The 22,304-nt window shown below is 43.2% G+C and overlaps 1 protein-coding gene across 1 annotated transcript in view; it reads right to left on the bottom strand.

Annotated features, from left to right (window-relative positions):
* CDH2 (cadherin 2) overlaps nucleotides 1–11,846 on the bottom strand; it is a 115,975-nt gene extending 104,129 nt beyond the window's left edge. The window contains exon 1 of the mRNA XM_058043124.1: nucleotides 11,681–11,846. Within this exon, the coding sequence (XP_057899107.1) occupies nucleotides 11,681–11,755 (75 nt within the window). The 5' untranslated portion in view covers nucleotides 11,756–11,846. The remainder of the gene's footprint in view (nucleotides 1–11,680) is intronic.
* Nucleotides 11,847–22,304: the final 10,458 nt, after the last annotated feature.

A 22,304-nucleotide genomic window follows, 5' to 3' on the forward strand; every position in this document is an offset into this window, starting at 1 on the left:
GACAACTGAACATTTCCACTAAACCAGACACCTAGACTGAAGGGGAATCATAAAGGGAACAAAAACATTCCTTCCTCTGGAAATAAATGTTGCACAAAACACATCTCAACTTTTTCACAGCCAGATTGCTTGGAAGGGATCACTGGGGTAAAATACTTTATATAGAATATTTCTACGTGAAGCTGAACCAGAACAAGTAAACTCAGACAAAATGTTACATTTGCAATAACTTAAGAGAACTTACATTTGTGTTAGTGTTCAAACAGATACCATATAAAGCCAAATGTTTCCAATGCAACTCCTATTTCAAAGGGACATTAAGTTAAAAGGAGAGCAGCTCATTAAATTTGCACAATGGAAGAGCTGAGCCACTGAAACTGTTTGTTCTCTCACTTATTAAAAAAGTTTACCTTCAAATCACATTCTTAAAAGAGCTTCATAAATGTCTTTCCATTAAGAAATATAATACAGCATTTGGAAACTTGTTTGTACTGTAGTTCTCCATGTTCCACGTAAAATAGTTCTGGTAGCAAAGCTATTTTCCAGGAAAGCATGTTGCCTATTTGGAAAAAAAAACAAAACCAAAACCAAACATTTTCTGTGGCAACGGATTAAGATTTCTTTTCAGTGGATTGGTTTTGTCTCATTTTAGTACTGCACAAGACAATGGCCCACCTTACATGTGGCTACCTGACTGTACATTGGCAAACCCCTTTTCACACTATACAGCAGAGAGGTCAGTTCCCACTACAGCCTGGGCTGAGATATAGCCCAGAAATCGTGACAGCTCCCACACAACCTCCAACACCTCACATGCCAAACAAAGGCCTATCCACATGCATGCCCAGATGTAGTATATATGGCCTTGGACAGCACAAGCAACTGTGTGATTATATCATACTTAAATCTGATCAAGACTTAAATTAGATTTTCTTGTTTGCTTTCCAGATGGGCTTCCATCAAGCAGACTGACTCAAGGCCACTTAAGCATCCCTGCATCTTGCAAAGAAAGCCCTACAGGAAAAAATAAAAAAGGGAGGGAGAAAGAGAAGATTATGGTGTTCCACCCATTCACCCTACTAACCTCAGGGAAAGAGAGCATTAAAGCAGAGGTGGGACGGGAGCAACTCAAACAACAAGGGCTTCCTCAGGGAAAAGGGACTAGGTGGAAGTGTAATCTCTCCACTGACAAACATGGCCAAACTCAGCATGTCAAGCCCTGTTGGAACAGTTTTATCACTAATACAAGGAGGCATCTGTAACTCACTGCATTGCATTTACACCAACAGCATCCTAACTGTGCAGCTCAACACTGACATTACAAAAGCAAAAACAACTTAAAATTTACTAACTTGCAAGTTAATGCACTATCCTGGTATGCCCTCAGTAACAGAACTTGTAATTATCAAGTTTCAGATTAACTTAAACTGTTGTGATTCAAGATCTACATGGGTATCTCACCTGTGTACAATTGCTTAAGTAGTTTATTATGTTTATATGGAGACCCTAAAGAGAAAGCAAATAAAGCAATAATTTAGCTACCATGGAACTATGTTCCCTACAAAACTGGAACCAAGATCTGTAGCTATGTGCCAACAGTCTATTTGTATATTGAGTTTTTAAGATAAAAAGATGGCAAATCAAAAATAACTAAAATTTTAACCAGCTAGTTTCCTCAGCTTTAGAACTCAAATCACAGGTTTGATAAGGTTTCCATTGAATGAAAGAAAAGAGTAAGACTCATTTAAACTACTGCAGAAAAGGCAACTTCAAAGAAATGTGGTGGAAAAGGAAATAAAGTCTTCCATGGTATCTTTGAAACCAAGAGCTACTGGCTGGGCAGCTGAGGAGATAGCAGGATTTTCAGCAAGACTGCACTGATGTGTTTGGGAATCTTTCAGCCTTTCCAGTAATCTATATGTACTAAACAGCTCTTATAAACTGAAACAATGCCCACTGAAACAAAGGCTGGGGAACATGAATAGAGAGCCTTCTTTATTCTTTCATTTGCAGCCATCAATTTTATCCAGAAACAAAAGACTGTACTCTGCCCTCCAAAAACAGCCCTTTGTAAAGATTGTTTCAGAACAAAAACACAAGGGAAGGAAGAATTCGAATTTTCAGCAATTCTTAATCGCCCTGTGTTAAGCATTCTGAATTAAGTAGAAGTTGCAACTTCAGACACGCTGGGTCACATTAAGTTCAGCCTGAGAGTACTGCAAGACTTAAACCATTTTAACTCTAAGAAAAGAAGGATGCCGAAATATTTTTATCCCCTTATCTGGGGCAAAAGGCGAAAGCTGGTGAAGATTATGGGACACATTATTATAATTTACAGGATTTTGTGTGATTAGTACAATTCCCAAGACACTTTCAAATTTAAGATAATATTACTTGTACATTCATCTGCAGAAGGACACTCCTTTAAAAAAACTCGATCTTTTTAAGACAGAAAGCAATTACCTTAGCTTGTACCCACATTAAAACCTGCTCAGTGGAGTCACAGAGTTTTAAACAAGCTCAGCACTTGGTAAAGTTTCCTCTCAAGCACTACCAGACTTTGTGATGGCAAAATAAAATTACTTCTAAAAAACTATTCTGCTTTCCTCATTCTTTATGACTTGTTTAGCCATTTTTAACTGCTAAATGAGTGATAAGCATTACCATCTCCAGATGCTAGAGAGATAGTCACACATGGTATCAAATCATGCATATAAACTCAGCACTGTAGATCTCAAATATAAATGCAACAGGAAAACGGCAATTATGAAGCAACATGATGTAAATTAGAAGTCTTCTGTCAAAACTGTTATTCAATCAATTAAAAGAATTCACCATTTTGATATAGTTAGGCAGATAAACCTGAAGTTTTGACATCCTGCTCCTCTGTTACTTTAGTTTCATCCCTAGATATGAAAACTGTGGTTTAATTCCAAAGCTGTATTCTAGCTAGATTAAAAAAAAAAAGAAAAATAAAACAGCCCACCAAAAAAACCCTGAAACCAAAAATACCATTAGCAACCTGTTAACAATTTCAAGTGTATAATTCTAAGGGATCTGCATTTACATCTTTTTCGAAATACCACCAGTAAAAGTCTTCCAACAAAACAAGCCTCAGAGTTTTGAAAAGTTTCTAACCGAAACAAGCATTGAGCCAGGCAGAATTTCTTCAGTTGTACTGACAGATCTGGACTCATAACCAATTTCCATTGTTTTTAAAAAGCAGACACATTTAAAATTCCAAATATCTGGAAATATCCATTTAAAGAAACATGTACTTCAAAATGCATCTCACCAGCTCCTCTGCATATGCCATACACCACTGCAGTTCAGTAGTAGCTATCAATCTGAAATATCAAAGTCTCTTCTACTTTGCATCTACATGTACTACTTCACAAGATTTCTTAACAACAATTTTAACAAGGCATGTTGTTTTTGGAAGACTGCTTTCTTTTATATTGTAACTTAGTCCTATAGAAAAAGAAGTCTAGGTAGTAAAATGAGAAACCAAGCGGGGTATGTATCAAAGAAAATATCATACTACACAGTATAACTGAACACAGTACAGTTACCAATTGCCAAGTCTAGCCAAATCACAGGACATTATTGTGTGAAGTTCAAAACAATGTCTGACATAATTATATGTATGATGAAGCAAGAATGGGGTATTGGAGCTCTTCCTCCTTAATAACCAACATTCATTCACAACTACCACAGTAATATTCAACTTAAGCACAGATCACAGAAACATTTGTGACTGTTTAAAGACTGGGTGTTTCTTCATTAATTTAAAAGCCATGATACCCAATACTCACTTGCAACTTAGGTTCTAGAGAACTCTAAAAACTAGAGATAGTTCTGTCCATTTTTAGTTCTGTGTATAGACATTATCTGACACAATGGGATATGCTGTACGAGGTGGTATTATTTAGTAACTACTTTCTATTTACTGTCATAAGGCAAAAGAAAGATACCCTGGATGATAGAAACATCTTTGAAAAGCTTTAGATACTAGAATTCAAAATGCTCAGCAACTCTCTCAAATCCCCAACTTCGCTGCAAACAAAGCTGCCAACAGTTTATACTCTCACAGTACTCAGTACTTCAGCAAAAGTAGTCAAGTACAATTTGTTTTCAACCATAGAGTACAACCAGAGAGGAAGAAAAGTGCCTTTCATTCAAGTTGTTCTGGAAGCCAAAAGCTCCCAAAGTGGGTGCCAGGCCACATCCTCCCAGAGGTCATTCAGTTACAGCAGAAAGGGCTTTCGTTACACCATCTTCGCTTCTAATCAGTGCTCTACTCTGTGAACCACAAAATTTTAGATCAGAAAATCCAATTTCTTAAACCAACACTTAGAGCTCTCAAGCACCTTCCCAAATTAAGAGAATACACAATTTGAATGCTACTATCTGGCTTAAAGTAACTTGGCTTAAACCACCAAAGGGTGGTAGGTCATCTATTTCCACCCTTCCTGCCCATGGGCAGGGACACCTTCCACTAAGCCAGTGAGACTTGCTCAAAGCCCCACCCAACCTGGCCTTGAACACTTCCAGGGATGGGGCATCTACAGCTTCTCTGGGCAACTGACTCCACTGCCTTACCACCCTCCCACGGAGGAGTAACTGATCTCAACCCACTGTTTTCAGTTTGTGCCATTCCTACTTATCCTATCTCTACATGTGCATGTAAAAAGTCTCTCTCCCTGGTCATGTCCAGCCTCTCATCCACCAGCACCACCGAGCCCTGCTCTGCATCTGTTCATCCCTCAGTTTTACAAACCATGTTCACAGCCTATCCTGTTAACCCCAAATGAGAGACAATATTCATTTGCTCTACTAAAAATTAAGACAATTATTTAGTATACCCCACATAGCTCAAACCCATGATCCAAGTTTGGATTTTCCCCCTCCCTCAACTAGAAGAACATGGGAGGGGCTGCTTCTTCCAAAACACATGGTTCCTCAGGCAAGCCACAGCTCAGAGAAGGGTATCTTAAAATTTCTGTATGTCTAAGTTTTAATAATTGTTTTAATAATAACTTTAAAAAGTTTTATCTGGTATTTGACCACACATTCTACTTTCTCTACAATAAATGACATCTCTCTGATTTGGTAATACCCATTGTATTGCTCACACTGAACATTTCAGCCCATAAAACTGCTGCTATTCTATACAGGAGGATGCTGCATTTTTCTGACCTTTGGGGGAGGCCTAGAAATGCCTCTTTGGGGGGATCACAAAATTTTAACTATGTCTTCAGCTGCTGGGTGATAATTATATGCTAATTATAAGGAATGGGAGAGTCCTTAGAGGAGTCTTGGTAAAAATATATATTTTTAAATATGTCAAGGAGTGCCTCGAGGAGAGGATAAACACACTTTTTGGAAACATGGTATTTAATTAAATATATGAATAATGACTAAAACCAAATACTTTCAGTGAAATGCTGAAAAGATCTGGCAGCGAATCACCTTCCATCTTGGAAGCTGCTGATACTGTATCTGTTTTCATAAGTCATTTAAAAATAGAAAGCCTAATTTCCCTTCTTTATTCAGACAGAGCTCCCATGATCTTTCAGCAAGAAGTGCAGGATCAAATCAAATGATGAATCATGCACACTTGGATTATATACCTCTCAAGGTGAACAGCAACATGGTTCAACACCCAGGTGAAAAAGGTCCCTCTCAGCTCACTCACAAACTACAAATGCACTTGAGGAAAATACAGATCTTCCTTGAACTCATCCTGCAATAATGTTCATGTTTCTTTCCTCTCAGGATTCACCTCACTGTATGCCACTGTTGGCCAACGAGAGAGTCTCAGTCTGTGGCAGGTGAGAAGTCCTTTACCGCTGCTCCTGCAAAGGATGTCAGGTATTCTTTTTGCCTTCATTATTCTCCATCCAAATTTTAGACAATGCTCTCAGGCACATGGTGAGACTCTTGGGGATGGTGCTGTGCACGGCCAGGAGCTGGACTCGATGATCCTTATTGGATCATCAGCTTATTCTGTAATCTGTCTCACTGAACCTTACACACAACTGGTGCTACTGGGTTAATGGAAGTACACAGGCTACTCCATAAGGCCACTATGGGTTCCCAGCTTTCATCCTGAGACCCTCAATAACAAGAATTTAAAATAAAAAAATCCAGGGAACATTAGAGATTGCACAGCCTTTGGGAATAGACTTGTGCTTTGTGTGTGTACATTGTTTGAGGTAAGTTATGCTCTCATTCTAATGGGAATGCTGCTGACTACTGAAACTATTGCAAGCTTTCTGAACTTTTTTGTTAACCTAAAAAAACACTTACAAAACCAATGAAAAACAGAGTTTAACTGGTAAATGATTTTGTTAAGCAGGAAAAGCCATTCAAAAATTCCTCTTCCTCACCACATGACAAGTCCCTTACACAATACTGTCTGTATTGAGTAAAAATAACTTTACTCACAGCTTCCTCAAGCTATTTTTAAATATAAATATGTAGTTCTGTCACAACTAAACTGTCTCATGTGTTAGTGCTCAGTTATTAAAAGAAGTAATAAAATACATTATTGATATAAAAGCATCAGTGAAACCAAGTAAGATAGAACATGACAGGGTTTGTCCAATGATGTTTCTGGGAAGTCCTTCAACTTCTAGAAACAGAAAGGAAAATAACAGGAAGTTTTTGAATTACACATTCTTGACTTGATGTAGCTCAAAAATATGATAATTTTGGTAAATATTTTAAAAGCTGGTATCAAAACTATACATTCATCTTTTCAGCACACTGAGCTGCATGCCTAGGTAGCAGTACTACCCTGGAAGAGAGAGAGCAGTAGAAGGCTGTGGTGGTTTAACATGAAACAGGTTTTCTGGGAGGTTGTTGTCAAACCAATGGGTGCTCGGATTTAAATGTTGGCACCTGGTTTGGCCACTGAGATTTGGATCCGCCTCTGAGAACACACAGGGTTAAAAGCAGGGCTCCCCCCTGGAAGGTTCTCTTTGGATTTCCAGCAGGAGAGAGTTCAATTCCTCCCCAGAGCTGGGCAGGGGGAGAGGAAAGCCACGCGGCCTGGGAGAGATGGGCCTGACCCTGAGGGGCCCAGGGGTGGAAGCATGGAAGAACTACTGAGAGGTATTCCCCCCCCTCCCCACCTTCTGGGAGACAGAGACAGAGCTTGGGAGTTACCTCGAAACTTGATAAACATGTGCGGCAGCAGGGCTGAGATGGGTCCAGCCGCTTGTGGGAGCTTTCAACCCCTTTGTGCACAATGAAAACTTTAAAGAACATTAACCCTTTCCTAGAAGAGTGATGAAGGTCTGGGCAGAGAGATGTTGAGGGAGAACGGAGAAGATGTAGTGGCATTTTTTGCTGGACTCTTTTTATTTTTGTATAGCCATGGACTGTTTCCTTGTGATACAGAGACTGCTTCTGGGGGCAGCAATGCCTCAGAACCAGGAGGGTTCATTGCGGGTACCCCTCAGCCCCAGGGGATGCAAAAAACATGGGGGGCACAGATGTCCCAAAGTTGAGACTGTGCCTTTTTGGAAGGAGACAAGGTATCCTTAAAAGGAACCCTGGAAGCAGCCCTTGTCCATGCACAGTGGTGAGAGCACTGGGCATGGAAGGAAGATGTCACCATGGCAAATGATCTCTGGGCTGTGCCACGTGTGACATGAAGCCCATGGCACAAGAAGGACTCCTCCTCCTCTTGATAAACTGAGGATTGAGTATTCTAAAGGGTGGTGCCGGACCAAGAGTTGGTGATTTGGGAGATGTATTGTATGGGAAATTTGGTGGGGGGAGGAGGAAAATGTTTTTGTGAAATTTTAATTTTCCTTGTGTGTGTGTGTGTTTTTTTTTTCCTTTCCCTTGTAGTTTAGTAAATAAAATCTTCTTTATTCCTAAGTAAGAGCCTGCTTTGCTTATTCCTGGTCACATCTCACAGCAGACACCAGGGAGAGAGTATTTTCATGGGGGCACTGGCATTGTGTCAGTGTCAAACTATGACAAAGGTTCTCTAGAAAACACACATTTATTAAAAATACATAGATCAACAGCATAAGAATATATGCCCTCTGGTACATAAGCAGAGTATGTATTTCTGAGCTTGCTAGAATATCTGTCCAGATAATTTTGCTTATTAAAAAAATTCTGATTATCTCCTGTTCTGTCAACCAATGACTTAAATTAAAAAACTCACTGAATTACACAACCTTATCTGCCCTATAATAGATGTAAAAAGGAGTTTTTAAAAAAAGTATTTTAGCAAAATATATTTAAATAATATATTCAGTTTAATATCTAAGGAAATTTAGCTCTGCAATTATCTGAATTTTGAGGATGTGTCAGTGTTACTACTATCACTTAGACAAGAGAGACAAGGATTGGAGAGCTCTCTGCTGCAACACCCTGCCACATTTAACTTTTCCAATGGAATCTTTGAAGACAAAACAAAACCAGACCACGAAGATCTACACTGAAAAAGCTTGAGATACTACTCTGGTCAGGGGCTTATAAATGTGTCACAAAATACCTTCAATTCACTACAATCAGTGTACTTTGAATGGTGTTGGTGTCTATTAATGGAGTAATTTATCAGAGACACTGTAAAACTCATGCTTATACAGATAAAAAAAAGTAAGTCTAAGACACAGGTATATTGCGAGACGCAGAAGATTTACCCCCAATTGGAGATCTTGCTTGTTTCTACACAAAACTACATTAATATTCCTCACCCCAATTCTGCCAGAGACTACTGCTGCTGGGGGTAATTACTGCAGGGGTAGAACTAGCAAGAAATGCCATTGCTGGATTCTCAGCTGAGGCAGCTTAACAGGAGTGTCATTTAGGGTAGTAGCTTTATCACCTGGATACATTCGCTAAGACCTGGAATAAGACCAAAATTGCCTGCAGAGGGTAATAACTTACGTCCTCTGTCATCATAATTCGAATTCAAACCAGTCACCTAAGCTCAAAAGCCTCCAAAACCTGCTTTATTGTTTACTTGCTTTTGATTTAGAAACTGACAACATCCATGTAGTGATTCAATCAGCTTATATTTAAAGAAACATATTTCCTTTTTGAGCACTTAATTTCTAATTTGTGTTCCAGTTTATTTTTAATAGTAAACTCATACTGGCTTTCCCATTCCGTCACTGGATTGGAATTGTTGATTTAGTCAGAAAAACAAGATTCACTCCTTTCATCCTATCTTCTGTCAGAATTTTTTTCATGTATTACTCCCAGACTCATACTGATATGCTAACCAGCAAAACAGAGTGCAGTTTTCATTCCTCTCTTTCTTGTGCAGGTTACACACTGCCAAAACTCTTAAGCTGTATTTCCTGTACACAAACAACATCCACAGATCTGCCCTTAAAATCTGGTTCCAGTTACAATTTTTCAAGTAATTCCATAATGACAGCTTTTCTATACCACTAACAAACTGATTAATACTCTAGAACATAAAGGTAGACAGATGCCGTGTTGCAGAGAGGAAAAACTGAGTGAAAAGGTTCAACATTTCAGAAGAACCTGATACAAATAACCTCCTACAAACCAAAAGTAGGAGGTGTGACAACAGGGGAAAAAGTTAGCAATGCACCTAGCTGGTGCAGGTTCTTGCAGTATGCATGATGGAAGAAGGGAGAAGGAAAAAAAGAGCTCTTAAAATGAAAGTGTGGTACAGATACAGGTCTGTAAATCTGATTTCATACTCAAGTTCCAATTTTGTTACACGCTATTAAAAATCAACCCTAACCTGATTTAATGGATACCCAAACAAGGGGGAAATTGGATTCCCCAACCATAACGTGCCAGTGACACTGAGTGATATATAAAAGCAACACGGCTAGTTCCTGTCCTTAATTCATAGCCTGTGCTTCAATTTCAAGCCTGCCTTGGGTAAGAAGGAAAAAAAAAAAAAAAAAAAAAAAAGAAGATGCAATAAAAGCTTACTGCAGATTTTGTGCTTTAAAGATTTATTGAGATAGGAAGACTAAACAGAACTGAAAGCACATACAGTAAACAGCACATAAGGACTTAAAAAAAAAACACACACACGAAAAAACCAACCCAACACAACAACAGCCGTAAGTGGCACACACAAGTTTCTGAACAGGGTGTCTGCTATCACACGCAGCCGCTCATGCTCAGCCGGACGCTCCCGTGTCGCGCCAGCCACCCGGCGCGTCCTCCTAGGGCTCAAGGGAAAATGCCCGGCTGCCGTGGAGCGGCGTTTCAGCACCTCGCTCGCCTGGCGCAAATCAGGAGCCCCTGAGAGCTCCTCAGAAACTGCGTGAAGGACTCAACTGCCCGGGGACCCCGTGAGGGGACAGGAGCGTCAGAGACACGGAGAAGCGGAGAGGAGCCGGAGGCCGGGCGGGCTCCTCCCGCCCCGGTGCGGCGGAGGCAGCGGGGCCGCACCATGGACAGTGGCTGCGCCTGCCGCCCCCCCTGCCCTGCGCCAGCCGCTGCGGGCGGGCGCCCTGCCCGCCCCGGCACCCCGGCCTCGCCTCAACCCGCTCCCCGGCCCGACAGAAATGCCCCAATCGTAAATACCATTAAGAGGCGATGATCTGCGCCATCTGTCCCTCGGACTTACCGCCCTCTCCACCCCCGGCGCAGCGCCGGATACGAGCTCAGCGAGCACAAAACGAACGGGGAACCCACCGGGTGCCCCGGCTCCGCTGCTGCTCCGCACACTCCTCGCCGCCCGAGGGGACTCCAACCATCACCCCGCGGACACTGCCCCTGCTGCCCCAACGGGATCCATGTTTTCGTCTCCCCGTCCTCCCCACACCATCCCGGTGACTCCCATCTCGCCCCAGACCTCCACTTTCTGCACCCCCTGGAGCGCACCGCGGCTAGCGGTGCCGGCGCTGCTCCGCGACCACCTGCCCGGGACCCCGTCAGTCAGCCGCCCGGAGCGCCCGGCAAGGCCGCCGGGGGGAGGCAGCAGCAGGACTTTCATAATAATAAATTAAACACTTCGGGGCCCGAGCCCGTCCCAGTGGAAATTCCCGTTAGCGGCAGGGGGTGGGGAAGCCCAGCGCCCAGGCGGAGGCTGATTAAATTCTTCCCGGAGAAAGGATTAGCGGGCGAGAGAGCTGGGGATAGCCAAGATGCGGGGGTTGTTCTCTGCCCCGCACCTCTCTGGCTGCACAGCCCGCCCTTCATCACGCGGGACGGAGAGGGGAATGTTCGCTCCGTCCCCCACTTCGGTAGTTTGTCCCCCGCGCCCGCGGCGGGGCCGCGCTCCCGTGGTGCTGCCAGGCGCACGGGTACCAGCCAGCTCCCCCCCACGTCCCGCGGCACCTGCTCTCCCGAGAATGAGGGGAGATCACTGCCCCCATATCACCTCCCGCGTCTCGGGACCAGTCTCTCCCTCTCAGCCGGCCCCGGGCAGGGGCTCCCCCCTCTCTCTCTCTCTCTCCCCGCGGCGCGGAGCCCGGTGGCGGGGCTGCCCCGAGCAGGTGGCTCTGCACGAGCGGCCACGAGCCACCCCGGGGCACCCTGGCAGCGGAGCCGCTTTCCCCTACACCCTCCCCGAGACCCCCACCACGAAGCGCAGCCTGCCTGCTCTACCCCCCCCCCCCTTTCTCCCCCCGGCTCTCCCGCCTTCCCCGGGCATCGCCGCCCGCGGGGGAACAAAGAGCCGCATCCCGGCCCGCTCCCCGCCGGCGGTGCTTACCTGCTGCAGGGCCGCCAGCAGCATCAGCGCCAGCGGCGGCAGGATCCGCGGCGGCGCTCCCGCTACCCGGCACATGGAGGCGAGGAGGGGCGGCGGCAGGGCGGCCCCCAGCAGTTCCGGAGCGCGGCTGGAGCCCGCGGAGCGGGGCGAGGGGAGCGGCGGGGAGGGTCGGGCAGCGGCAGCTGCCGGGAGCTGCGGTCGGCGTCTGCCCCCGCCTGCCGGAGCCGGCTGCCGCTCTAGCTCATGGGCAGCGATGCAGCGGAGAGAGAGAGCGCGGGGGGCGGAGGATGGGTGAAACTCAGCTCTGGGTCAGCCTGCTTGTCTCTGGGCCGAGCCCCCTCCGCGGTGCAGAGGGTGGGCAGGGAAGAGGAGGAGGAGGATGGGCAAACAAAGGCTGGGAGATAAGAAAGAAGTAGTCGCTGCTGCTGCTGCGAGGCCGGTGCGGCGGCGGCTCCTTTCGGCTGGCAGCCTTCCCCACGCCTGGATCGTGCCCGCCTCGCTCCTCCCGCCGGTGCCCCCCAGCGAGCTCGGGCAGGCGGCTCCTCTCAGCGCCTCAGCCCAGGCACGCCAGCTCCGCCGCTTCGCCGGCCCCAGCCCTGCTGCATGCTCGCCCCGCACTTTCTCTCTCCCTCTTTCTTCTCCTCCCTCCACCCCTCCCCCTGCAGGCAAAGCTCTCCGCCGAAGCACAATGATAACAATACCCCAGCAGCCTCTGCCTGCCGTGCGCCTGTCTACGCGCTCGCCCGGTGCCTGCCTGCCTGTCTGCTGCTGGCAGCTCCCTCTCCGCCTCCCGTCGCTCCCTGCCGGCCGCACGGCCAATGGGAGCGGCACGGCACAGTGAGCGCCGGGGAAATTCGCCGCTGTGCCTGCGAATGGTGCTGCCCCTCCTCGGTCCCCGGAGAGCGGGCGCTGGGGGCAGCGGGGCAGGCGGCAGCGCCCGATGACCCCGCAACGCCAACAGCTACAGAGCGGTGGAAAGAAATAAATTCCAACCCACACACTTGGTGTACTGCAATGGTTTGGGGGCGAGAACTTTCTGGGGAAGGAAAAACCCGTCCCCGCCGTGCCCGGTAGGGCACAGTCGGTGCAATGAGAAGCTGCGGGGGCGCCGCTGGTGCCCAGCCTGGGGGCCGTGGGACGGCCCTGCCCGGTGCTGGCAGCTCGGCAAGTTCCGCTCAGCTGTTACTGCTTAGCTTTCCTCTTTTTTATTCCTTTTTTTTTAATTCCTTTTTTTTATTTATTTTTTTTTCCTTTAGCCACCTTCCGTCCCCCTCATTCCATATTTCTTTTTCTAAACTACCTGCTGAATTTTATTAGCTAATGTTTTCCAAAGCTTGGTTGGGTCCGCAGTCCGCCGGTCCAGAAATGTCAGCGTGCGAAACGGAGCTGGGGAGTGCGGCTGAGCGAACAGTTAGAGAAGCAAGTACCAAGTGCTGGGTCATTTGCCGAACTGGCACGGATTTTCGCTCGCCCGGTCGGCAAAGTTGTTTTGTGTCTATGCATCAGAGCTTTCATCCTGGGATATAGTAAGGGGAGACTTCGTAGGTATTCGTATGGCCCCTAGCAATCTCATGAAGCGTTCATTCAAAATGGTGCATTATTAATTTTAAAGCATCTTTACACCCGAACTTGCAAGAAAAACACTCTTCCCAACGCCCCCCCCTCCTTTAGAAAATAACGCAAACCGTCATGCTCAATGTTTTGAAAGGAAACAGCGGATTTGCCTTTGTGTTTTTGTCGGGGAAAGGCGGGGTAAGTACGTGCTTTTACGATGCTGATTTCATTAGCCGGGGAATTGAAAGTAGCGGTCACTGGCGAGCTGCGATGCAGCTGCGCACCCACGGCAGGGCAGAGGCAGAGGCAGAGGCGGAGCAGGCCCCGGAGCCGCGGCGGGGATGCGCTGCCGCCCGCCCGTGCCCGCAGCCGGAGCCGCGCCGCCCGCCGCCTCCGCGGGGCAGAGCCGAGCCCGGGCACCGGCCGAGCCAGACGCCACCTGCAAGGCTGAGACACCAAGCGAGCCTCAGCCGAGCAGAGGCGGCCTCAGCTAGCAAAGCAGCCACCCCCCGCCGCCGCCTCCTTCCCTCCCTCCCCGCGCCCTCTTTAAAGTTGTAGCCCGTGCAATGGCAGCGATCCCAAGAGTTGTGAAGAACGATGAGAGGAGGGATCTACGGCTGGTCATGAGTTTCTGGATTAAAATTTAGCCAAAGCCTGAGGGAAAGTAAGCAAGAAGGGCACCGCTGATGTTTATATCCTGTAACAAGGACGAGTTTCCCGGTTTTGCACCTGACGGAGCATGTGTTCGGTCTTTTTAGCAATTCTAAGGAGAAATGCTTGGATTTGCTTATGAAACAGTAACTTTCCCTGGGTAGCGGATTCCTGTTTGTATGTTCTGATAAGTAGGCAAAATATTAGCATTTGCTAATGGCTGTATTTGAGCATTTATTCACTTTCACAAGTGTTTTACAGAATGCACAGCACACATTATGAACTACTCCATAAACCAGCTGTCCGATGAGAATAATTACCTGTCACCGAAATGAGCCTGCCCCCTCACATCCTTCAACCCATCCATCCCTAAAGGCCTGAAAAACTAAAGGCTCTGCAGCATATCTGGAAAGTTACCAGATCTGAGCTCTGGCTGATGCTTCTTATGGTTCTACTGCTGCCTTTAAATTTACTTGGCAGGATTAGTAAGACTGGCAGAAAAATTGCTCTCACCAACATCATTTTACTGAATCTTCTAGCCTTGAACAAGTTTGAATAAAGTAGTGGGCTTCCCTCATTTACTTAAAACCCAAAGTTTCCTCTGGCTCACAGTTCCCTGCTTCTGGGTATTGTGATAAAGAGGTAAGAGAAAAGGGGTGGGTAGTACCTTTTGAGGTACAATCTCTGCACCACATCCCTTTATGGTGAGAGGCATTTGTTTGGGAGAGCAGAGCAGAGGAGAAACCTGTGCGTTGTCTCCAAACATGAATGACTCCTCAGGGAATCCTTAATCTGTGGCATAAACCCAAGAGAACACCTCTTTTTTTTCCACACAGAAATAATCTAGCATTAAGTAGGCATAGCTGGAAATTCAGAGTTCATACTGCTGCTAAAATGAGATCATCAACTTTTTTCATGTATATCATGCAAAAGCCAGCCAGCTGGCAATTTCTGGCTAAGATTCAAACAAGTGATTTAGAACTCAAAGGGTTGGTCTCCTAATTCAGCCTCAGATTGCACTTATATGTTTTAACTAGTATGAAAATAGTGGACACAAGTTAATGTTCAAGCTAGGAGATCTCAAGGGCTTCCAGAAAAACTTGTTAAAATTCCATGATTGAGTTGAAGAGAGGATTAGGGTAATTCCCATGTTAGTCATGGAGTTGAATTTCTCTTTCAACTTGTCCAAATTAATTTTCATTCCTAAGGTTCATAAAAATTCTGTAAAAAAAAAAGAATGCTTTCAATTTGGAACCTACTAGATTGCTCATGGCTTGAAATATTTTGGAAAAGGAGACCCTTTCCCTTGTGGATCTATTCTTGTATTTAATCTGCCAGGTATTTCCACTACTACTTCTCTCCTCAATTCAAATTATGCAAATTAAGTACTTTACTGACAGTTTAAGCCCTTATCTGACATGTATGCATGTGATTTTAGTGAGTTACGCTGCACACATGCAAACTCCTGTTCCTATGTCTAAGTATTTACAAGATGGAAGTGTAAATGCATTGAGCAAAAGTACTGAGGGCATGTTAGTTTTTGTCCACTTTTCTTGTATTCTTCATGGGGTATGAAGAAATACTTTTATTTGTCTAGAAAAAACCCCCCAAAATAAATCACAAAATTAATGGGTCTGAGGATGTCCAGTGCTTGTTAATGAGTTTTATCACAATGGTGGAAAGTGCAGTGAATGTTTTTTACTATGACACAAAGGCTGCATGCACCATCAGCTAATCCAGATAAATTCTCCTAACAGAAAAGAAAGAAGTACTAACAAAAATCCAAGATTTTAAAACAGTGGTTTTAAACCTGGATTCTGTTGTCATCCTACGATTCCAGATTTATTTTGAGTAGTCTGTGACAGGCAATGGGGAAAAAGCATATTTGTATATTCTCTGTAGCAACTTCACACATGTGAAATTCCTAAGGGGAGGGAGGTTTTTCTGAGTAGTAAGACTGTTAGTTGTTGGCACCACATGAAAATGATTTATCGCTTTAGGAAGTAAATAATCATGTATGGCCAAGAAGAATGAAGTTTTATATAGATAGCATCAAGTGGGTAAGAAAAACTGAGTGGCACAGAAACTAAAATAGCTTAAATATTTTAAAAATTAGAATAATTTAAATACTATTGTTAGTGCTGCTGTCTTTCTCTAACTTCAGTAAAATAAGTGTGGCCCTGAATTATTTGGTCTGAGTGTTCAGGTTTTTTAATATGCTTTTTCATGTTGATCACCTATGTGAACTAAACCCCCAAAAAGTTCTAATTGTCATTTTATTTAGGGACATACTCTCAGAAAGAACGGGGGAAAGGCAGTCTTAGCTGTAAGTAAATAATATTTATTTGACTGTATCTTGTAATTCCTTACAGAATTTGAACAGTTTTTCCTGGTGGGCTTTTTTGGCCCTATCATTACTTAAGATGCATAGCTCTACATATTTTTCCAGTTTTTTCCTAAATCAAGGTAATGAAAGACATGGAAAGGTGGCTACAGCTGCAGCATTCGTGTACTGTTATGCTCACATTTGAAAATCAGCTGGTTTAGGATAGAAAAATGTAGCATACAGCAGATCTGTTTCTGCTTTAGCAAGCCTCAGCAGCATTAATTGCTTTTTATTAAGATATACATAAGTGAGTGTGTGTGTATACACATACACATGCATATACATATATATATATATATATATTATTTGTAGAAAGGGATTTTCTTTTCCCTTTTCTGGTAGCTAAATTGTCACCATAGTTATACTTCTGTTAATTGCTAATGAATTTTGTAAAGGATTTCTCTACAGAGAAGAAACTGAGCATATGTAGTCCAGATGTGATACAATATATTTGCATATTGTGTAATTGGCTTCATGTTTATACCCTTAGTGTGAAGGTCTGGGATCAACATATTCAAGCTGATTGCTTGTGCTTCATTCTTTCAGGAATCTCATTCAGTGTCACTGCCCACTGCCTTCAAGCTGTTTGGCATGGAGAGTTTCTATTGAAAATCAAGACAGAAACCTTTGGATCAGCATAGCATCTCTATTCAGTGGGATATCTTAAAAAAAAAAAAAAAAAAGAAAAAAGTCTTTTCCAGAACAAGGCTTTAATCATATGGTGTGAGAAAGGATGATCGACCTGTAAGTGATGATCGACTGAAAGGATGATGACTTCTAACAAGGGCATATGATGATTTCTAATCTCTGCAAAAGAAAGTTTTAGAGTTTCACAGAGCTGCTTCGTATTGATCAGGCCAGTAGGAAGAGGTGAACTTGCTTCTTAAAAAGCTAGCTTCAGTAAATACTTTAAAAATTATTTATGATTTGAAGTATTTCCTTTTTCTTGGTTTGCTTTCCAACAATATAAAGCATTAATTTTACTGTCTTGGAATCAGAAGTCTTGACTTTTTTCTGATTTATGCAGTCTGCAGAGTCCCAGACTCCCTCTTTAGCCATAACCTTAATTCACTGGCGTGAATGAAGCTGTTGACTTCTATGAAGAGGTATGTGACACCTACAAAAACAAACAAAGAAATTTCCAAAAGATAAATCTTACTGTTCCTGACTTCTTGGTAATAAAAATTAAGAAAATGTAACCCTAGTTGTTTGTAGTAAACCAGCACAGACAGATAATAATTTAATTTAATGAAATTTTAATAATTTGCTTTAATAAAATTGTAAGAGCTGTCGTGTGGGTTGTCACTTTCATTATTAAATAGAACCTATATTTAGATATGTCTAATATTTTCCACCAAACCTTATTTTCATTTACTGTATTATTTCCTTTAGTTAATAAGTTTTGATTCTCTGTTTCAAGCCAAGTGCTTTTTGAAAACTTTCAAAAAATACTTTTTCCTTTTAGAAGAATGAGATCAGGGAAACTATGTAATTTTATTTTTGTTGAAAAATTCTTGCTGCCATTTCAGGTGTTTTACTCCAGGCTCTGAAGCAGAGAGCTTAACTTCAGGAGGAGCATGATCCTTACATTGAGGTTGTGCCTTTTTCAATTGCTGTTGAAGTTGGCCAAAATCTGGCATTTTTACAGATCTGAAAATTATGTTGTTACAGTTCAGAAGAGTTTCACAGCCATATCCCCTGACATACCCATCTGCATCCAATACACCTCCTATTCCCCCAACGACTGCTGTTTTGCAAAAATTCTGCAAACAAGCCATCTTCATAGAATAAGTCAGTGTCCCTTATTTTGGATATGGAAGAGATGCTCTGAAATTCCTGTTGGATTAATCCAACAATACTTCCTGTTGGATTAAGCATGGGAGAGAGAGTAGGTGCTATGTTCATGAATTTGTTGCTCCCCTTTCAGACAATGTTCTCAAAAATTGCAGAAGGATTAAGAAGTTTAGAACAGTTAGAAGGTCAGGGAATTGTGGATTCAAGCATCTGAAAAATTGGTTTTATTGACCAGTATATTAATAATAGTAGTTCTCTTATTAAGAGCATTTACAATTTGTCTGCAAAAATTCAGTCCAAGTTAAAATTAGACATGCAGTGAAGTAGCCATGGAGAAATATTTTACATACTTGCAGAAAAATCTGATGATTTTTAAAAAATTCCTCCTACTTTTTGAATCATTTTTACATTAGTAAGACTCAAAAATGGCTTTCATCTTTAAAATGAAATTTTGCAGATCTTCTATATGTTTTGCAGCAACGCAAGCCTAAATCATCCCCAAATGCTGTCTGAATTTACAAGACCGGATCATTAACCTGAACTTTAGGAAGTCTCTAAAGATGTATTCATAGGGGAAAAATATTCTCCTTTGGTTATATTAAAGCCCTGGCAGCTTGGAGACTTGGGTTTTTGTCCTCAGAGGGCCAGGTATATCCTGTGAAAAGTCTCATCTCTGCAGGCACAGCTGTGTCTGCGACTTCAAACAAAACAAAACCAAACCAAAAGACAAAAAAAAAGGGGCTTTTTCCTGTGGTACCGTAACTTGCTACTGTTGACAGCTGCCCACCTTGTCTCTTCCCAAGAGGTCTCCATCCTCAGAGCTGAGGGGAACATGTTCTTGTCCCCCTCTTCACCAGTGTGTCGGTTCAGATGCTCCAACAGCGACATGAGCTGCCGAGCTGAGCGGTGCCCCGGTAGCTGCCAGGCACTGGGTTAGAGAATGGCACGGTGACTGTGATTAGAAATGGTGACTCTGAGGCTGCAGAGTGAGAGGGTTGCTTGGATTGAGGTGTTAACAACTGTCATGGCAAGATGGGACCGGGCTCCTTTGTCAAAACCTTAAATCTGTGTTCTTCCTGCTTAAAAAAGCCCCTCTGCTGCTTCTCGCCTCAGGATCAGAGTGAGTTCCTGAGGGCTTGTCAACTTTGAAAGTTGGTCCAGATTTTTTTCCCAGAATCTTAAAGAAAGTATTTAGGAGTTGAAGTTAAGAACTGATTTTTTTTTTTATTAGCTGTAGCCCTAATTTATTTTTTGTGTTAAAGATCACAGTTCAGTACACGTGCAGATTCTGAAAACAACTAGCTAATAAAAAAAATCTATGACTTTAGTTCTTTGATTTTAAAATAAAATATCTTTTTCTTTGCTTCTAATGGATAATATTCATTGGGTTTTTTTATATTTTCTGAAGTCAGAAAGGGCCATTTTAATAATTTATTTTGACTTCATCAAAGCACAGGCTTAAAAATATTGCCTAGTAGTTTTCCTAACAAGGACAAGAACTTGTGCAGAGCAAGGGGATGTTTTTGAGGCACACATAGAAACTTGATTTAGAGTGGCAAGTCTTGCTAGTTATATTTTCCTAGTGAAATGCAGTTCTTTTGTGAGAAGTCTTGCTTCACAAGTCAGGGACAGCCACTTTTTCCACCTAGGCTTTTCTTTGAACCACTGTGGAGAGGGTGCACTGTGAGCTGCTGCTGCAACCTCGTCTGCTCACAGTTCCCGAGCTGCAGGCAACAGCAGGGAGCTCAGCACGGACTAAACACCCAAGTGTTCACTTTGATTTGCAGAAGAATTTTGCATCCAGCACTGAGCTTTGTACTACTGCCGTGGTAGCTACGTTGTACCACGGCTGTTGCATAGCCAAGAATAGTTTTTGGAGGAAAATAAATACTGAAAATGTATTTATTTTCAGTATTTGTTGTCACAGGATTTGTTGTCAGGCATTCTTTATGCATGCTAGTGATTTGCCTTAAAATTGTTACTTTGGAAACAAAGCAGAAGTTACTGCCTAATTAGACATTTATTGTTTTCTACAAAAAAATTCCATTTTCATTTAAAAATTGCTGATGTTGCCTGTACTAAGTGGATGGTTACCCTTCTCTTTAAAAATGTTACAGATTAATATCATAGAATCATAGAATGGTTTAGGTTGGGAGGGACATTAAAGATCATCTAGTTTCAACATCATTGTAGTGGCGAGGAATGCCTTTCACTAGACCAGATTGCTCAGAGCTCCATCCAGTCTGGCCTTAAGCCCTTCCAGGGAAGTAATGGGTAAGCTATGTTTATCTAACTTGTGTAATTTCTTGGCATTCACTCTTGGTACTTTTTTCAGCACCGAGAGAGTTAACTTTTTCATGTGTCTTTTCACTGTATTGGAACAGACCAGTTACCTTTGATAAGATGAAGCTTTTCCTCATTAAGCTAACTAAATCAAAGTCTTTGAGTATTTAATTAAATACATAGTTCCCAATAATTTAGTAAATGCTCCAGTTCTCCCTTGACCCTCTAATTTTTAACATGCTGCTTGAAATGCTGGTACTAGAACTGCATGCTGTATTTTACCACCAGCTGTAGTAATTTGAAAAACAGAAGTAATGCATGTACCAGACTCCTACTCAGTGCTCCCATGTTAGCAGATACAGTGCTCATATTAACCCTTGCATCACACCCTTGCTTGGGTTACCAGATGACCCCCCATCAGAACCAGTTTCCCAGAATAATATCCTTTTCTGAGAAACACACCCTTCAGCATTTGCTCTTGGGCCAGGAGGAACCCTCATTTTCCTTTGCACTGAAGCTTTTGTAAATACATTCTTTGCAGTTCCACTCCTGGCAGTCTTCCACTTCCATCCCACGCTCATCACTTTATATCTCTCCGTACTCTCTCCTGACACTGATTTGGAGTCATCACCAGATTGCCTTTGCAAATAAATATCCTTGGGAAGCCAGGAGTGCTGATAAATAATGTTGAGTTTCCATATCCATTAAAGCAGCCATGTCCCTTTTGATTCTGCTTGAACATATCTTAAGCTTCTGAAGTGAAGAATGTCTAATCCCACCTGGAGATGAGTCAGTAAATTGTAAACATATACAAGGCATTCAGAACTAGTGACGGAATCCCTCCAAATATGAGTCCTTGTGTCAATGGCTAAGAAATTGCAACAAAAGAACTGAAGGATGAGAAAAACAGAAGAGGACTTATGATGATGAATGTACCACAGTTGTGAGGAGTCTGGATCTTAGTTGAGTCAAGCCAAAGAATTATGTACTGTTTAGTTATCCATCAAAACCACAATTGATATGATCCTTGGCTGTAACTATGCATTGTATGCATAAAATTACAGGCCTTGGGTTGGTTTGGAGATTTGTTTATGCATATTACTTTGCTTTACATCTGTTCCTTCTCAGTGCTGTTACTTCCCTAGGGTCAGGGCACTGTGTAAACACCATAAACTTCAGCCTGGACTGGAGCAACATAGAACTTTTGGAAATGGTTAATTCCTTCAGTGGCTTTTTCCCACTTTCCATATACATCCATATAATGACTCAACACCTCTGCTCACAGTACTGGCTCTTCTCGAGGAGTGCTAGGGAAACAAAACTCTGGCAATACTTTTGCTGCTGGAGACAGTATTTTAATAGAATCGTGGAATTGTTTAAGTCTGACTGAGGATTCACTCAGTCCCAATAAAGATATTAAGCAGGACTGGCCCCAGCTCTGAGTCCAGCTGCCAGCTGGATGTAACTCCATTCACCACCACTCCCTGGGCCTGGCTGTCTGGACAATTCTTGGGGTTTTACCCAGTGAGCACTGCACCTGAGCAGGCAGTTTCTCCAGGAGAATATTGTGGTAATCAGTGTAAAGTCAAGGTAGACAACATCTACAGCCTTCTACTCATCCACTTAGTGGGTCACTCTGTCATAACAGGAGATCAGGCCAGTCAAGCAGCACCTGGCTTTCATGAACTCAGGCTGGCTGGGCCTGATCTCCTGGTTGTCCTGTGTGTGCTGCATGGTGGCACTCAAGGTGATGTGCTCCATAACATAAACAGCCAAAATCACATTACAGAGAAAATTCAGACATGTAGGACATTGAAAATTGCTTGGCCTCATACAGCTATTGCAAAATGCTATTAATTTTACAGTGTATTTGCTAATAATTTGCAGGCATAATAAAAAAGAACTGAAAACTAAAGGCAAAGACTGCAATGAAGAAAAAATCTCCTGTGCTTGTTC

This window comes from Melospiza georgiana, chromosome 1 (genome assembly GCF_028018845.1).
Source record: "Melospiza georgiana isolate bMelGeo1 chromosome 1, bMelGeo1.pri, whole genome shotgun sequence".
Lineage (NCBI taxonomy): Eukaryota > Metazoa > Chordata > Aves > Passeriformes > Passerellidae > Melospiza > Melospiza georgiana.